This window comes from Trypanosoma cruzi, genomic scaffold (assembly GCF_000209065.1).
Source record: "Trypanosoma cruzi strain CL Brener 1047053517085 genomic scaffold, whole genome shotgun sequence".
NCBI lineage: Eukaryota > Euglenozoa > Kinetoplastea > Trypanosomatida > Trypanosomatidae > Trypanosoma > Trypanosoma cruzi.
The window spans coordinates 243620-257709 of record NW_001849553.1 but is presented as its reverse complement, the minus strand read 5'-3'; the positions used below and the strand labels follow the sequence as shown (position 1 = coordinate 257709).

The window sequence follows — 14090 nt, the reverse complement described above, 5'->3', positions numbered from 1 at the left end:
GCAGGCGCTGCGTGTGTGTGTGCACGTGCCATGCAACAGCGTCACAATAAAAATGCTGCGACTCGGTGACCCTCACATCGTTGTTGTCCTCACGAGCAGCCGAGCCACGGCCCACACCGATGCACTTAGTGGACGGAGTGAGGCATCTTTTGATGTGCTGCAGGGAGCAGGATGTGTTGACGCAGCCACGACGTGCATGGAGTGTCACGATGGCACAGTGAGCTGTGGCTGGTGGAATATTTGCTTCTCGGAGGCAACAGAGAGAGAGAGAGAGCTGCTCCTGCTGCTGGCGTCGTTGCTGCCTTTTGTGGTCTCCCATGCCGATTATTGTCTGTCCGCTGATCATGGGTGGCATGCCTCCACTAGTGACGTCGTCTGCAGGCATTCCACAGCACCAGTGAAACACACATCACGTCGCATGCCTTGGCTGTGGATATGGTGTCTTGCATGCAGCCGGCATTATTTTGCCCGACTCCTTTTCACTGCCTTGCGACAAATGGATGCGTCCCCGCCCGAGTCATTCACTGCAGCTCCGTGTGCTGTACTGCCAGCACAAGACTCTCCTGTTGTCTGACGCCTGGCTGACAGTCCAACACCACTGCGTTGGGGCATGCAAGGATGTGGATTGCCGCTCACGGTGTTGGGCACCGCTGTTTGGATGCGGCGGCCACACGAGCGGATGTATTGTGGCAAAATCAAATGCGTGAAATACGCGGAGTCACAGCGGCTGCAATAATATCAGCGGTGTGGCACCACGGAATGTGTGAGGGGGTGGTGCATGATGAATCACGGTGGGCGGCATGCGAGGGAAGTGCACCGCGACGGAGCGTCATCCCGCCCTCAGCCTGCAGGGGAATGTACGCCCACAAAATATATGGACGAGGCACCACCAAACACACATGCCCTTCTGTGCAGCAATAAATAGGAGCGAAGGTGCGTTCTGGTGTGTGGGAGTCCACTCACATATTTTCATCTCCACCGCAATAAACGGTGAGGAGTCAGGTGCCACAGCAACGAAGGGAAACAAAAACATCTATTGCAGCACTTTACCAGCGAAAAGCAGGAACAACACAAATTGAATTATTGGCTGCACCAACACAAGAAAAAAATGCACAAGAGGAAAAAAAACAAATTGTGCACCCTGCAGTAATCCCCAACACACGACCCAGGCATGAAGGTTTGCCGTCTGCAAAAACCCAGACGAACAAAACATATGCACACATCCGCCAACATCCAAACAGAAAAACAAATAAATGATTGCTTTCTTTATGCCATTCCTTGCGCTTGTTTTTGCGCGTGCGGCTGCTGCGGTGGTGGCCGGTCTGCACTAAATTGAGTGCGATGAATGTGGACGAAGGCCTACTGCAAATGAACTGTTTGTGGTGAATATTGGCTGCACTTCCCGTGGACCAACAATCCGCGTGGTGTGCGGGGATCTTTTTTTATTGTTACTTTGCTTTTGCGTTGCTGTGTGCGCTGCACCTTCTTGTGTGTGTGCGCACCCTCCGTGAGGGGTGCCGACACGACGGACCGCTCTCGCCGTATGTGCATGCGGTGGGGCCTTGTGTGCCGCTCCTGTTTGCTTCTCCCTCCTCCATCTGTGTGTGTTGGTGTTGCGGCAGGGCTGTGTGTGTGTGTGCCTGCTGCCGTGGATTGGAGTGTGTGTTGTGCGTGGTGTGCGGCGTACGGTGCATGCCTGGCTGCTGCCCTCTCCTCATGTGGTGTGCCCTCTGTGTGTCTGCCGCACCTCTCGTCTCCCCTGTTGCTCTCCATGTCCCTGACTGTGCAGATCAGCTCCACACCACTGAACGACCACACTCACGATGATGACGTGCCGTCTGCTGTGCGCCCTGTTGGTGCTTGCCCTGTGCTGCTGCCCGTCCGTTTGCGCGGCAGAGACTGAGAATGGGCCTATTGCCGCCCCCAGTCTACCGCTTCCTCCACCACAGCCAACACCCCCGACGGCCGCCGGTGAGCCAGGATCGTCCAGTAATGGGGTCGCTGCAGAGTCGGGAGATGATGGCGTAGAGGGACCAGGATCTACCAGTACGGCAGGTCTGGGACCAAAAGTAAGTACCGAGCCAAATACATCACTGACAGAGGGTACGAAAGAGCAACAAAGTCGCACCGAAACATCCGCAGAAGAAAAAAATAAGGAGTCTGAAGCCCCTGCTCAGACAACCACCACGACCACCACAACACATGCACCAACCACGACCACCACCACTACAACAGAGGCACCAAGTACTACGACTACAGAGGCGCCAGCTGTGTCGACCACCCGCGCACCGTCACGTCTTCGCGAAATCGACGGCAGCCTCAGCAGCTCTGCGTGGGTGTGTGCCCCGCTGGTGCTCGCCGCATCCGCGCTGGCGTACACCACTGTGGGCTGAAGAGGTGTGTGCGGGCTGTGCGTGCCAGCACTCAACCGCGGGGATTTGTGCGCGTGTGTTGTGGTTCACTGTATAAAATAAGATAAAATAATGATCTTGTTTTGCTTCACTTGCTTCTGCTGCCGTGCTGTGTGCTCCGCGTTGTGCCCCACATCCGTCACGTTGAACGCATCGCGAACACACTCACAAGCATGCGCACTGGAGCCCTGGGTTTGTTTTCTTTTCTTTTTTAATTATTGTTTTTTATTGCTTTTAAACTTGTGGTTTGCGGTGCGGTGTGCGAGCTCTGCAATCGCACTGACTCCATCTGTCTCGTGATGTGTGCGCTGCTGCTGGGGTGCTGCCATTTGTTGCTGTGCGTGGTGTAGCGGCCGTGTCTATCTTTTTTTCTTCCCTCTCTGTTGACGGGGAGTTACTTTTGCTGAAGGCTGCACGCAAGTGACAGGAGTGATGGCGATGATGACTGGCCGTGTGCTGCTGGTGTGTGCCCTCTGCGTGCTGTGGTGCGGTGCCGGCGGTAGCTGTGAAGAGGAGGCAGGAGCTCCTGTGAGTGGTGGTGTACCTCCGCCGGCAGCCAAAGAGCTTGAAACGGCTGGACAAGGCACCAAAAACTTAAAAGTTGGATCACCAGATATTGAAGGAAAAGTGATACCTGCACCTTCCCCTCCCACAGAGGAAGCTGAAGATGAAGACAGTGATGAGGAAGAAGAAACGGCGGAAGAAACGGAAAAGGATAAAAAAGGCGAAAAAGAAAAAAATAAGTTACACCCCCAGACACACGAGAGTCAAAATAATGAGGGGGCACCACCACCGCCACCAACGATACCATCGGGTGGACCTGCACCATCATCAACAGCAGGTGAAGGAGGCCCACTACCAGATCAAGAAAACTTACAGAAATTAAACAAAGCAAAGAAAGAAAACACACCGTCAAGATCCAAAACGGACTCAGAAGCACCGGAACCACCTCCAGGGGATGCTACACAAGGGCAGCACAATCACGACACAGACACAAAGGATTCGACGAAGAATGCAGCAGCCGGCAGTCCAGCGGAAACAACAACAACCTCATCTACCTCTACAAGTGGCAGCGGTGATCATGCACAGAATAAGGCAGATGAGGTTGATGCTCAAAGCTCTGAAGAACAACACGAGAGCCTTGAAATTGGCAACTCCAACGTTGTTCCACCACTCAGTGAGAGAGCACCAAAAACAGCGAGGACAACCACTGACGCTCAAACAAATGGTACGGTGACAAAGGTTGGCGAAAGTGACGGCAGCACCGCGGTCTCCCACACCACCTCCCCTCTTTTGCTTCTTCTTCTTGTTGCGTGTGCGGCTGCGGCGGTGGCCGCGTGAGAGTGAGTGTGAGAGAGCCATGCACCGCCCGCACACACACTCGTCCTTCTCTCTCTCTTTGTGTGTGTCCCCTTGCATGGACTCTCGCCCTCACCTCATCCCACGAAGCACACACAATAATGTGCCCATTGTATATATGCATGCACACCCATGCAGGCCCGTTGGTGCTCTCTTTTGCACGACACGCACCGCTGCCGTCCTGCCTGGCTGCATGGGCGGAGCACCGTAACTGTTTCTGTTTTGTTTTTATTGCATTGAGTGGGCGACCTCTCTCTCTCTCCCTCTGTGTGTGTGTTTTGCTTTACGGGAGTAATGAGAGTGTGTGCGCTGGTCGTCCCACGCTTCGGCTTTTTGTTTTATTTTTCGTTGTTTTGTGGTTGAGTGCACCCATTCCGCGGCTGCGTGTGTGTGTGTGTGTGTGCGATGATATGAGTAATTTGCGTGTGTGCTATCTGCCTCTCTCTGCCGTTGCTTTCTTCAGACTCTCTTGTGGCGCACAGCTGCTCTGCAAGTATAGGCGCTGCCAAACACACAAGCACATGCACACACACACACACATGTCATGTCGAAGACGCTGTGGGCTGCCCCTGCACTGCTAGAGGAGCTCTCGGCGCGCTTTGGAATGTTGCATCTGGCACCATTGGATTTGGTGCGTTGGCGCCTGTGGCTGCCTTTGTCGACGCTCCGATCCGCTCTTTTGGAGGTGCCGGCGTGGTCGTGGGGCGGCGGGAGAGCAGCTGCGGACACGGTGACCTCAACGCAGTGAGTTCACAGTAACTTCCTTGGCCAGTGGCAGTGCGGATGGAACTGTCATAATGATCGCACCGCCGGCATGCTTGTTGTCGAGTTCCCCGAAAGGAGAGCAGTGAAAGGAGGTCCGTCCGCATGCGCCTTCGCATCTCCGCCTCAGGGCTGCGCATCACAATTGGAGTTGTCGTGCGGTTATACAACAGGGTATGATCTGCTGGGGGAGCGCGCTGTGCGATGCTCCTGCACGTGGGACGGGTGCTGTGCCGTTGGCGGATGTTGAGTGGTCGATCACACAAATACTGCGACACCACAAGGAGTGCAGACCGAACACTCCGCGTGCAGGGAGCGTTGCGGATAGTGAGGACTTTGTGCGACGGTGATGGACATTTTCTCGACGACGGATTGATGGTTTTTCCATTTGATGGAGTCGGTGCGCACGCGGTGTGTGTGGCTGCCTCTGTGGTCTCCTGTTACTCCGCTGTTTGTTCCGCATCCTGACGCATCACTGGCAATAAACTGTTGTCTTTTTCTCCCTTTTTTTTCTTTGCCTCTCTCCTCCCGCAGCCAGGCTGCACTGCTACTGCTGCTGCTACTCACACGAAAACAAAGAAATGCATTTTCCTCAGGTCATGCGCTAGCAACGCCACGCCACACCACTTTTCCCACTCGTGGTTTTGCTGCTGATGTACTGCGCCAGTGGATGTATTGCCGCTGCTGATCCCGCCACACAGTACCGCTGTGGGTTTGACGTGAAGAGGAGGAGGAACGGCCCGCTGCCGACTGCGGTGGTGCGTGAGGTGCCGCGGAAGGGACAGGGCGCGATGCAGGCGTACATCGTCGCCACACAGGATGACGACAGTGACTGGAGGCCGATCCGCATCGCAGTGTCCACGGAGGATCTGGAGAGAGGCACGAACAAGAGGAAGAGTTACTGCGAAGAGGGAGAGGATGAGTGCCGCAAAGCCTTGGGGCAAAAGGTATTATGCAAAGCAGAGCATGTCTTGACGGAAGAAAAGAAACAATTGTACACTGGAAAGATTCCCCACGGTGCCGTCAAACTGCACACTGAGCGACTACTTGTGAAGCCCACTGGTGGGACGATAACTGTACCGAGGGCCATGAATGGACCGTGCAGCCACTTTACGGTTCCTACCGGGCACAAGAGTGACGGTGTGCCTGATGCAGATTTTATCATCTACGCTGCTGCTATGCCATCAGGCACTAAAAGCAGGGCTGTGTGGGCGGCCACGTGTAGCACATGGAGTGATTTTCGCGCCTACATTGGCGCCATGAACTTTGATCCGAAGTACATGACTGAAATGGCGTGGAGCGTTCGCGTTGCCGCACACGAAATTGCGCATGCACTTGGGTTCAGCCAGGAGAGCATGAGAGAAAAGAGCCTGGTGAAGAAACGAGAGAGAAGTATGCGTGGGACGCACCGCAGGATGGTGGCAGGGAAGCACGTTCAGAAGGCGGAAGCGCACTTTGGTTGTGGCTCTCTCGAGGGCATGGAGCTGGAGGACGAAGGTGGCCTTCGGGAAAAAGAAGTCCCTCACTGGAAGGGACGCCACGCGCGGGACGAGCTGATGGCGCCCACAGTTGGTGCCGGCTACTACACGGCTCTGACGATGGCGGTGTTCGCGGATATGGGGTACTGCCGCGTGAATTGGAGGATGGCGGAGCCGATGAGCTGGGGCCACCGCAGTGGCTGCGACTTCCTGGTCAACAAGTGCAATACAACCGATAATCTTGCCGCCAAGTATCCTCACATGTTCTGCGATGCTACCGACACAGAGACACTTCGCTGCACCTCTGACCGCCGTCACGTCGGGAAGTGCACCGCAACCATCGTTGAGGACAAGGGGAGTCTGGTGGATAAGGATGTTTGCCCTGTCGTATCTTCGTACTTTCACGAAATATCGTCTGGGACAACGTACAGGACGTGCTCGGACGAAAATGTGGATTATCTCCGTGGGTCGCTGACTGGCGGTGGCTCGTGGTGCCTGGATGCGGAATTACTGGAGACGAGGGACGGTGATGGCCATAAAAGCGTCAAGGGAGTGTGCGCGCAGGTGTCGTGTGAGGAGGGAACAGTGAGGGTGAGGCACCTCGGCAGCAGTGTTTTTCAGCCTTGCACTGAGGACACTGACATCCCAGTGGCGTTGAAATATTTTCAGAAAGGTGGGAAGATCAAGTCCGCCCACTTACGGCGAGGTGTGCACCATTGCCGCGAACGGCAGCAGTCTTGTCGTTCCGAGTGCGTTGGTGGATGGACAGGGTGACGAGGAAGAGGAGGAAGCAGAAGAGTCTGCGGTTGCTTCAGGGTCGCCTTCTCCGGAGAAACTCGTCCACAGTTGTCTCCTGTGGCGTCTGGTGCCTCCATTGAGAAGGAGCCTCCCGGTGCTTCGGCTGCGGGTGTCGCTGGTGGTGGCCTTCATGCCGGTCCGAGGGGTGATCCGGGGGTGCGGGCCGAAAGTGAGGACAACACTCAGCGGCGAGGGAGGAGACCTGGCAGTGGAAGCGAGGGAGCCAACAGAGCCTCCGGCCGCGACGCTTTTTTTGCGCCATCGCCCGGCGAAGACGTTGCACGAGCGGAGGGCGACCCGCGGGCGGATTGCCCAGCGATGGTTCCCAGTGCCTCCGCGCCTGCCACTCCGATTCCTTCCGTCAACAGCGACGATTTTCAGGCGATACCCGATGCGTTGGTACAGCAGGCCGACAGTGATTGTTGTGTAGCTGCTGCTACCGCTGGCCTCGTTCCCTTTGTGCTTCTTGTTGTGGTTGCTGCGGCGGTAGTGGTGGTGCCTCTTTGAGCAGCCGCGGCGGCTGGGCGCAATGAAACTGCGGCAGGGCGACAGTATTTACTTGGCACATTGACCCCGCACTCAAGATGTGCAAACCGTAGCAATAACAATATAATACACTCACTGCATTCCCCATGTCCTTCTTTGCTTGCGGGCGATGGGCAAAATGACCGGTCTTTTATTGCATTGTTTGTTATTCTGGGAAAATGTTTTTTTTTTTTTTTAGAGGGTTTAACTTCCGTGAAAACTGTGTGTGAACGAAGTAACATGGAGAGAAAAGACAGTTCCCAGCACCACATGTATACACGCGTTTTTTGGTGCGATTGGGACGAGGGGAAATCACCGTACTCTAATCATGAGTAAAAAGTAAAGGAAATGTGCTCCAATGGAGGCGAGGGCGTGTCAGCAGCTGTTTCTCTGAAGGACAGGGACGAATGCCTCTCCCTCCGTAATAGGTGCATGCGGCTTTATTTTTTACACTTTTGCCTGGTTTTGTGACTTTGCTTTTTTTTTGCGTCTGCGTCATTGCGAGAATGTGGACCTCAAATAATTTCTGTGCTTCGGCTTTCAATCTGTATGCGTCCTTTTTATTTTTTTGCTTTCCCGGCTTTTTTGCATCCGTTTTTGATTGGCTGTGTGTGTTTCGGGTGCTCTGCTGCACTGTGGGTGGTGTGTCTTAATTCCTTCTGTCCCTGCTGTTCTGATTGTGAAAACACGCTGTGGGTCAGGGTGCATGGCTCCGTGGTTGCGGCACTATTTGTTGTGGTTGCGTTGAGGCAGCCCCGACAAGACTGCCAACGTGTGGCTCTTGGGTGTTTCGCTGGGCTCATTTCCGTCTCCTGCGCTATGGACTCGCGTCGCCGGCGCATATTTTCGTGCAGTGGCGTCAGCGCAACAAGGTGGCAGTTTTGTTGTTGTTGCTGCTTCAGCTGTTTTGTGTTTCCCTCTGGTATTGTGAGGTGCGGGTGTCGGATGTGGCGGCAATGAGCCGAAGATAAGGAAGGAGGAGGATGGTGCGTGCGTGAGGACCGTGCGGTGTTGGGGCGGTGCGCACTGTTTGCGGGCTTGATGCGCCCCTTTGGTGCATGGCGTGTCTTGGTGTGTCCTTCTTGCCGTGCGTGGTGCCAGCCGGCTCTTCACGATTGTGGCAATGGCGTGTTGACAGCGGTGTTTGGGTTGGCGTTGGATGTTCCACCCTCTGAGGCTACGAGGACGTATGCGTCACGATGAGCGACACCAATCGCGCACGACGCCTGGTCCGCAGACAAGTGACGCACCGACTGCCGACGCGGCGCGGCCCTCTTGACTTTTTCGACCCTCTGGTAGTCTACAGTCTGATGTCTAGCCGTAGTGGTCTCCTCTTTTCTCGCTCCTTTTCTGTGTGACCGCATGTACTGACCATAACAATTGTACAACACAAGTATTACTGAGTGCAGGGCTGTGTGTGTCTGCCTGCTGCCGCGGAATGGAGTGTGTGTCGTGCGTGGTGTGCGGCGTACGGTGCATGCCTGGCTGCTGCCCTCTCCTCATGTGGTGTGCCCTCTGTGTGTGTCTGCCGCACCTCTCGTCTCTCCTGTTGCTCTCCATGTCCCTGACTGTGCAGATCAGCTCCACACCACTGAACGACCACACTCACGATGATGATGACGTGCCGTCTGCTGTGCGCCCTGTTGGTGCTTGCCCTGTGCTGCTGCTGCCCGTCCATGTACGCGTCGGAGATTCCGAAGAAGCCTAACGTTGATTTAGACGGTTCCCATTCATCGCCTTCTGGAACGGGAGTGCAAGAGGCACTACAGGCGACCAGTCAATCAGGACCACAAGTTCTAATGTCCGTTCCAGACCAGGATAAAGTTGACGGTGAAAAACGAGTTTTGACAGATCGGAATCCTCAAGCAGGTGACGCTCACAATCCGGTAAACGGGGAAGTTGCAGACGGTGATACAGGACTACAAATTCTCAGCGATGTTTCCGCAGAACAAACACATGAAGAACCCGAAAGTCGTGCAAAGAAGACCACAACGGCCACTAAAACAAAGTCACCGGAGGATGACAAGAAGTCTAAGCCTGAAGCCAATCCAAATGCCACCAGTCCAATTCCCTCTGCACCAGTGACTAAGCCTTCTGACGCTTCTGCCGAGAAGAACACTACGACAACCACGACGACCACCACTACAACACATCCACCAATTACCACGACTACAGAGGCGCCAGCTGTGTCGACCACCCGCGCACCGTCACGTCTTCGCGAAATCGACGGCAGCCTCAGCAGCTCTGCGTGGGTGTGTGCCCCGCTGGTGCTCGCCGCATCCGCGCTGGCGTACACCACTCTGGGCTGAAGAGGTGTGTGCGGGCTGTGCGTGCCAGCACTCAACCGCGGGATTTGTGCGTGTGTGTTGTTGTTCACTGTATAAAATAAGAGGAAATAATGATCGTGTTTTGCTTCACTTGCTTCTGCTGCCGTGCTGTGTGCTCCGCGTTGTGCCCCGCATCCGCCACGTTGAACGCATCCCGGACACACTCATATGCATGCGCACTGGAGCCCTGGGTTTGTTTTTCTTTTTTAATTTCTTTTTTAATTATTGTTTTTTATTGCTTTTTAAACTTGTGGTTTGCGATGCGGTGTGCGAGCTCTGCAGTCGTACTGACTCCATCTGTCTCGTGGTGTGTGCGCTGCTGCTGGGGTGCTGCCATTTGTTGCTGTGCGTGGTGTAGCGGCTGTGTCTCCCTTTGTTTTTCTCGTGCTATCGCAGGTTGGCTCCGCAGCGTTAGGCGACTCCACTGTTTGTGATGATGACTGGCCGTGTGCTCTGCGTCCTGTTAGCTCCTGCAGTGATGCGCAGCTGCTCGTGCGTGTGAGTGAGGGCTGCTGCGACGGGGTGCGTCTGCGGCCCGCGGGTGATGGCGCGGTGACTGCTGGGCACGCGCGGGGTGTGATGGCTGCGGAAGGTGGACCCGTGGCCGGTGGCTCTGGACGAAAGGGGAATGTGAACTCTGAGGACAATAGCAATCAGGAAGACGAGGAGGGTGGGGGAAGTATTGCGGGTGAGGACCATAATCCCACCTCGGGAGGATCACTCACTGCACCGACGAGGCAGGAACAATCCAGCAGCGACCCACTGCGAAGTGGCACTTGCAATCCGTCCGGCACTGGCAGCGTGTCTGCTGCTCGGATGCGTGCAAGTGGACCGGAGTCTTTGGGCGGAGGGCACGTCGCAGGCACAACATCCCCACGCTCCGACGCATCTCAGCAGGCAGCAGGTGGAGTGCATGCTGGTGGCGGGAGTACCTCCCAGGGCAGTCAGGCTTCGGAACAAACCGTCACGGGACAGTCACAGGTGCCAGGGACGGCGAAGGAAGCACCGCAGGGCGATGAAGGAGGAGAACCCGGAGCGCAACACGAGGCCGACCAAACCACAAAAATGACTGTGGTAACCTCTTGCGCAAAAACGGCGGTGGAAGAGGAGAGCCGCCAGCGGGATCGCAGGATGCACCGCGTCTCTATAGTGGCGGGAATGCTCATTATTATTATTTTATCCTGCTCTTACCGACATGTCTAGCCACACGATGCCACCAGGGTGCCGAGGAGGTGGTCGAGCAGCGACATGAGTTTCCTGCTATGAGGCAACTGCCATTGGGACAAGCTTTCGGTGCAAAGGTCCTTCTTGATGCCCAGCCGTTGACGCACAGCCAAGGTGCCTGGACATTCCGGAAGCAGATGGTGCAGTGTTTTCTGCGGGCTAATTGTTGCGCTTGTGGAGGCTGGCTGATCCTGCGGCAGCAGTGATTGTCTCCTGGCACTGCTGCTGCGGTGTCGAGTAGCGTCTGTGTTTTGTGCGCAGCGATTTCTGTGCTGTGCGGTGCCTTTTTTTGTGTGGGGAGGACCGTGTCGCAGCAATCGCGGTGGAGGTCGGGAAGCGGTGGTGGGTGTTCCGGATGAAAGCACCGACAGTGACCGATGTGGTTCGTGTGTCCCACCAGTGTGGCGTCACAGTGCGGGCATTTCTTCTTTCGACGCTGTGTGGAGGGCCGTCTTTCCACAGGCGGTGCGTCGGCCTCCCTTGTCGTCGGGGGAACAGCTTCCGTCCCGGTGCGGTGGGATCGTCGTTGGAGCGCATGAAAGCGGAGTGTTCCGGTGAGATGTTGCGTAATCGGCGTCGGTTCGTGCAGTCTCTCACAGTCCAGTACAGGCGACCCCAGAGCTCAGATTCCCCGCACCCTTCCCGTGCAGTGTTTATCCGTTCCTGTCAGTCGAGGGCTTCCTGAGTGATTAGGTGCTTGCCGCCTGGATCTGATGGCCTGGCGCCGCCAAGCAGGTAGTGGTGGGTGTCCTGATGCATGGTACTACGCCACTTGTTGGTGAGCTGGGTGTTAATGCATGTCAGCAGGTCCGTGTGCCGTATGGGTGCTATTCCATGCTCCGTGTGTTGCCCGGTTGCCGTGGTCTGCGTCGCATGCTGATCTGCAAGCTCGTTAACGTGTACTCCGCGATGTTCGTAGCAAACTGCAGCTGCACGGACCAGCCGGCACGCGTCAGTGTCAAGAGACGCTGCCAGAGCCGATCCTCCGTCCAGTCGGTATGACTGTGCGGGCCCTTGGTGACGGCGGCTAGAAGGGAATGACTGTCTGTAACCACAAGCAGGGCTTTTGTCTGTGCTGGATACGATGGACACTCAGCCTTTCCATGGCCGGGAGCAGTGCACGGGACTCCGTCGTGCGGCTGCATGGGCGTGTGCCGCCGTTGGTACTGACCTTCTCTATTATCTTCGAGGAATGCGGGGATGAGAGCAGTATGCCAATCCCGGCTGACTTGGGAATGCCGACACCGCCCTTCTTCGTAATTATCCACGGTCCCCGGCGATGACGTTGCACCTTGTCGCGGTGTTGGGCTCTGGTTGCGTATAGGAACTCCGCAGCAGGGCGTTGCTGCGAGCACGACGGAGACCAAGGTGACTTCACCCCCCGATAAGGTTCCACGCCATGCCCGGTGCGGGGAGGTGAGGCGGTCTGCCTGCAGACTGTCGGACAGAACTGCACGACCGTTTCGCAGCGGTCACTCCGTTGATGTCACCCGTTGCGGTGACGTTCACAAGAGCCCTGCCACCGAGGAGGATGGCTTCAACAATATTTGGCAGCTTAACATTGCAGGCCTCTCGTCCGTAAAAAGATTGCATTTGCGGCGCGATTGGGGCAGCGCCCACCTGACACCGTTCTTCTGCAGGAAACAAGTAACCGTGGTGGCGTGGCGACGAAATTATGTGGCCATAATGACTGCCTTCAGCCCGCACTGGGCGCGGTGGTGGCGTTGCCGTTCTGGTGCGCCACTCTCTACCGTGCGAGCGCCCGTCGCTCCCTGGCACTGACCTCCTGGAGACCATTGCTGTCCGTGTATTTCCGCCGGGCTGTCGCAGCATTTGCGTGGCGAATCTCTACAACCCTCCCACAACAATTGGTCAATAATCCGCATTTATCAATATCGTTTGCCGCTTGTGCCCGAAGAGATTATCGCGGGTGACCTGAATTTACATCGTGAACTTTGGGACAGTCATATATACCATCAAGGACTGGAGGCGATAATTTCGCCGCTGTTCTAATCGATATGGATTTTGGGCTGGCAAATTACCCGACACAGGCAACACGGATCACACATCGTAATGCCTCGTCCCCTGACGTGACTGCGTATTGCGCCCTACGCATCTCCCACTGGACATTCGCCCCTTACATGGACTCGGACCACTGCTGAATATCTTACTTGGTAGAGATGGACGATGGCACTCCACGACTAGCAAACACGCTGCTTTGACGGAAGAAAGCCACCCTTGCCCTGCGTAAAGCGGATTGCCCTGGTTTTACATCGTTGTGTGAAACCCTCCTTGCCACCGCGTCCACATGGTTGGATCCTCGCGGAGGCATCTTACGAGCAGCTGAGCGCCACATCCCGCGCGGCAGCTGTGACAGCTCCAAAAAGATATGGACACACGAAATGGAACAGGCCGAGTCCGCCGCCGAGGCAGCACACGAAGCACACACATTGCCTCACCCGGAGACAGCCTACTTTGAGCCGAATGTACCCGAAAAAAGGGAGGAACGAAATCAAGCCTTAGGCCGTTGCTCCGCTGTGCTTCTGGAAGCCCGCGCGAAAAGACTTGGAGCCTCACCCAGCCCGAGGTGGCGATATCTTCACGGCATGGCGGCGCCGCACCCTCATCCTCTGGAATCGGTTGTGCTCCGCACTTAGCTTGGCCGCGTATGCGCCCTGCCTCGGCAACAGGCAAATCTGCTTGTCCGTCATTTTGTGCGGTTTCACGTGCCATACCGCCTTATACTGCTGCTGCTGCTTGCTGCACTCCTTTGGTTCCTGGTGGCTGGGAAATGGATCGGCCTTTCCCGCCGTATGTACTTGACGTAACCATCCGTGACTCTTTGCTTGGCTCAGCCCCTGGCCCCGACGACATGTTGAATGAATTCCTGCACCGTCTCGTGCCCGTTGCGCGTGGCACACTTAGAACGATGATCCACAACTCCTTCGCAAACGGCAGCCTGCCTGGCTCCTGGAAAATGGGAGACGCTATTTCTATCCCAAGCCTGGGAAGGATCCATGCCGCCCAGAGAGTTACAGACCTATCACGCTGCTCTCTGTTTTACTAAAGTTAGCCGAAGGAATGATTCACCGCCGTCTGTCAGCGTTATTGCCGCACCACCCACGTCAACTTTGGATTTGCACCTCCGCGTTCTACGTCGGACGTGGTGGCACCTGTTATCGACAAATTACTCGTGGACTGAGTGA

The 14090-nt window shown here is 55.9% G+C and overlaps 5 protein-coding genes and 1 pseudogene across 5 annotated transcripts, besides 5 other annotated features; all 6 read left to right on the top strand.

Moving 5' to 3' along the window:
* Positions 1–574, top strand: Tc00.1047053506995.95 (uncharacterized protein; the record flags this gene model as incomplete). The annotated part of the gene is made up of 1 exon (XM_802716.1): positions 1–574. A coding segment is annotated over one exon (574 nt), but the record flags the coding sequence as incomplete, so codon positions are not given.
* Positions 1–14090: a sequence feature (areas not merged during assembly with more than two copies in the genome that could not be assigned to a particular haplotype).
* Positions 1824–2393, top strand: Tc00.1047053506995.80 (mucin TcMUCII, putative; the record flags this gene model as incomplete). Its single annotated transcript, XM_802715.1, has 1 exon — positions 1824–2393. The coding sequence occupies one exon, from the start codon at positions 1824–1826 to the stop codon at positions 2391–2393; it is 570 nt and encodes a 189-aa protein (XP_807808.1).
* Positions 2178–2233: a microsatellite.
* Positions 2844–3752, top strand: Tc00.1047053506995.70 (mucin-associated surface protein (MASP), putative; the record flags this gene model as incomplete). Its single annotated transcript, XM_802714.1, has 1 exon — positions 2844–3752. One exon carries the CDS (start codon positions 2844–2846, stop codon positions 3750–3752), a length of 909 nt encoding a protein of 302 aa, XP_807807.1.
* Positions 3065–3151: a sequence feature (CT-rich).
* Positions 4280–4310: a microsatellite.
* On the top strand, positions 5186–6784 carry Tc00.1047053506995.60 (surface protease GP63, putative; the record flags this gene model as incomplete). The annotated part of the gene is made up of 1 exon (XM_802713.1): positions 5186–6784. One exon carries the CDS (start codon positions 5186–5188, stop codon positions 6782–6784), a length of 1599 nt encoding a protein of 532 aa, XP_807806.1.
* On the top strand, positions 8944–9642 carry Tc00.1047053506995.40 (mucin TcMUCII, putative; the record flags this gene model as incomplete). The annotated part of the gene is made up of 1 exon (XM_802712.1): positions 8944–9642. The coding sequence occupies one exon, from the start codon at positions 8944–8946 to the stop codon at positions 9640–9642; it is 699 nt and encodes a 232-aa protein (XP_807805.1).
* Positions 9863–9897: a sequence feature (AT_rich).
* Positions 10093–10863, top strand: Tc00.1047053506995.20 (annotated as a pseudogene).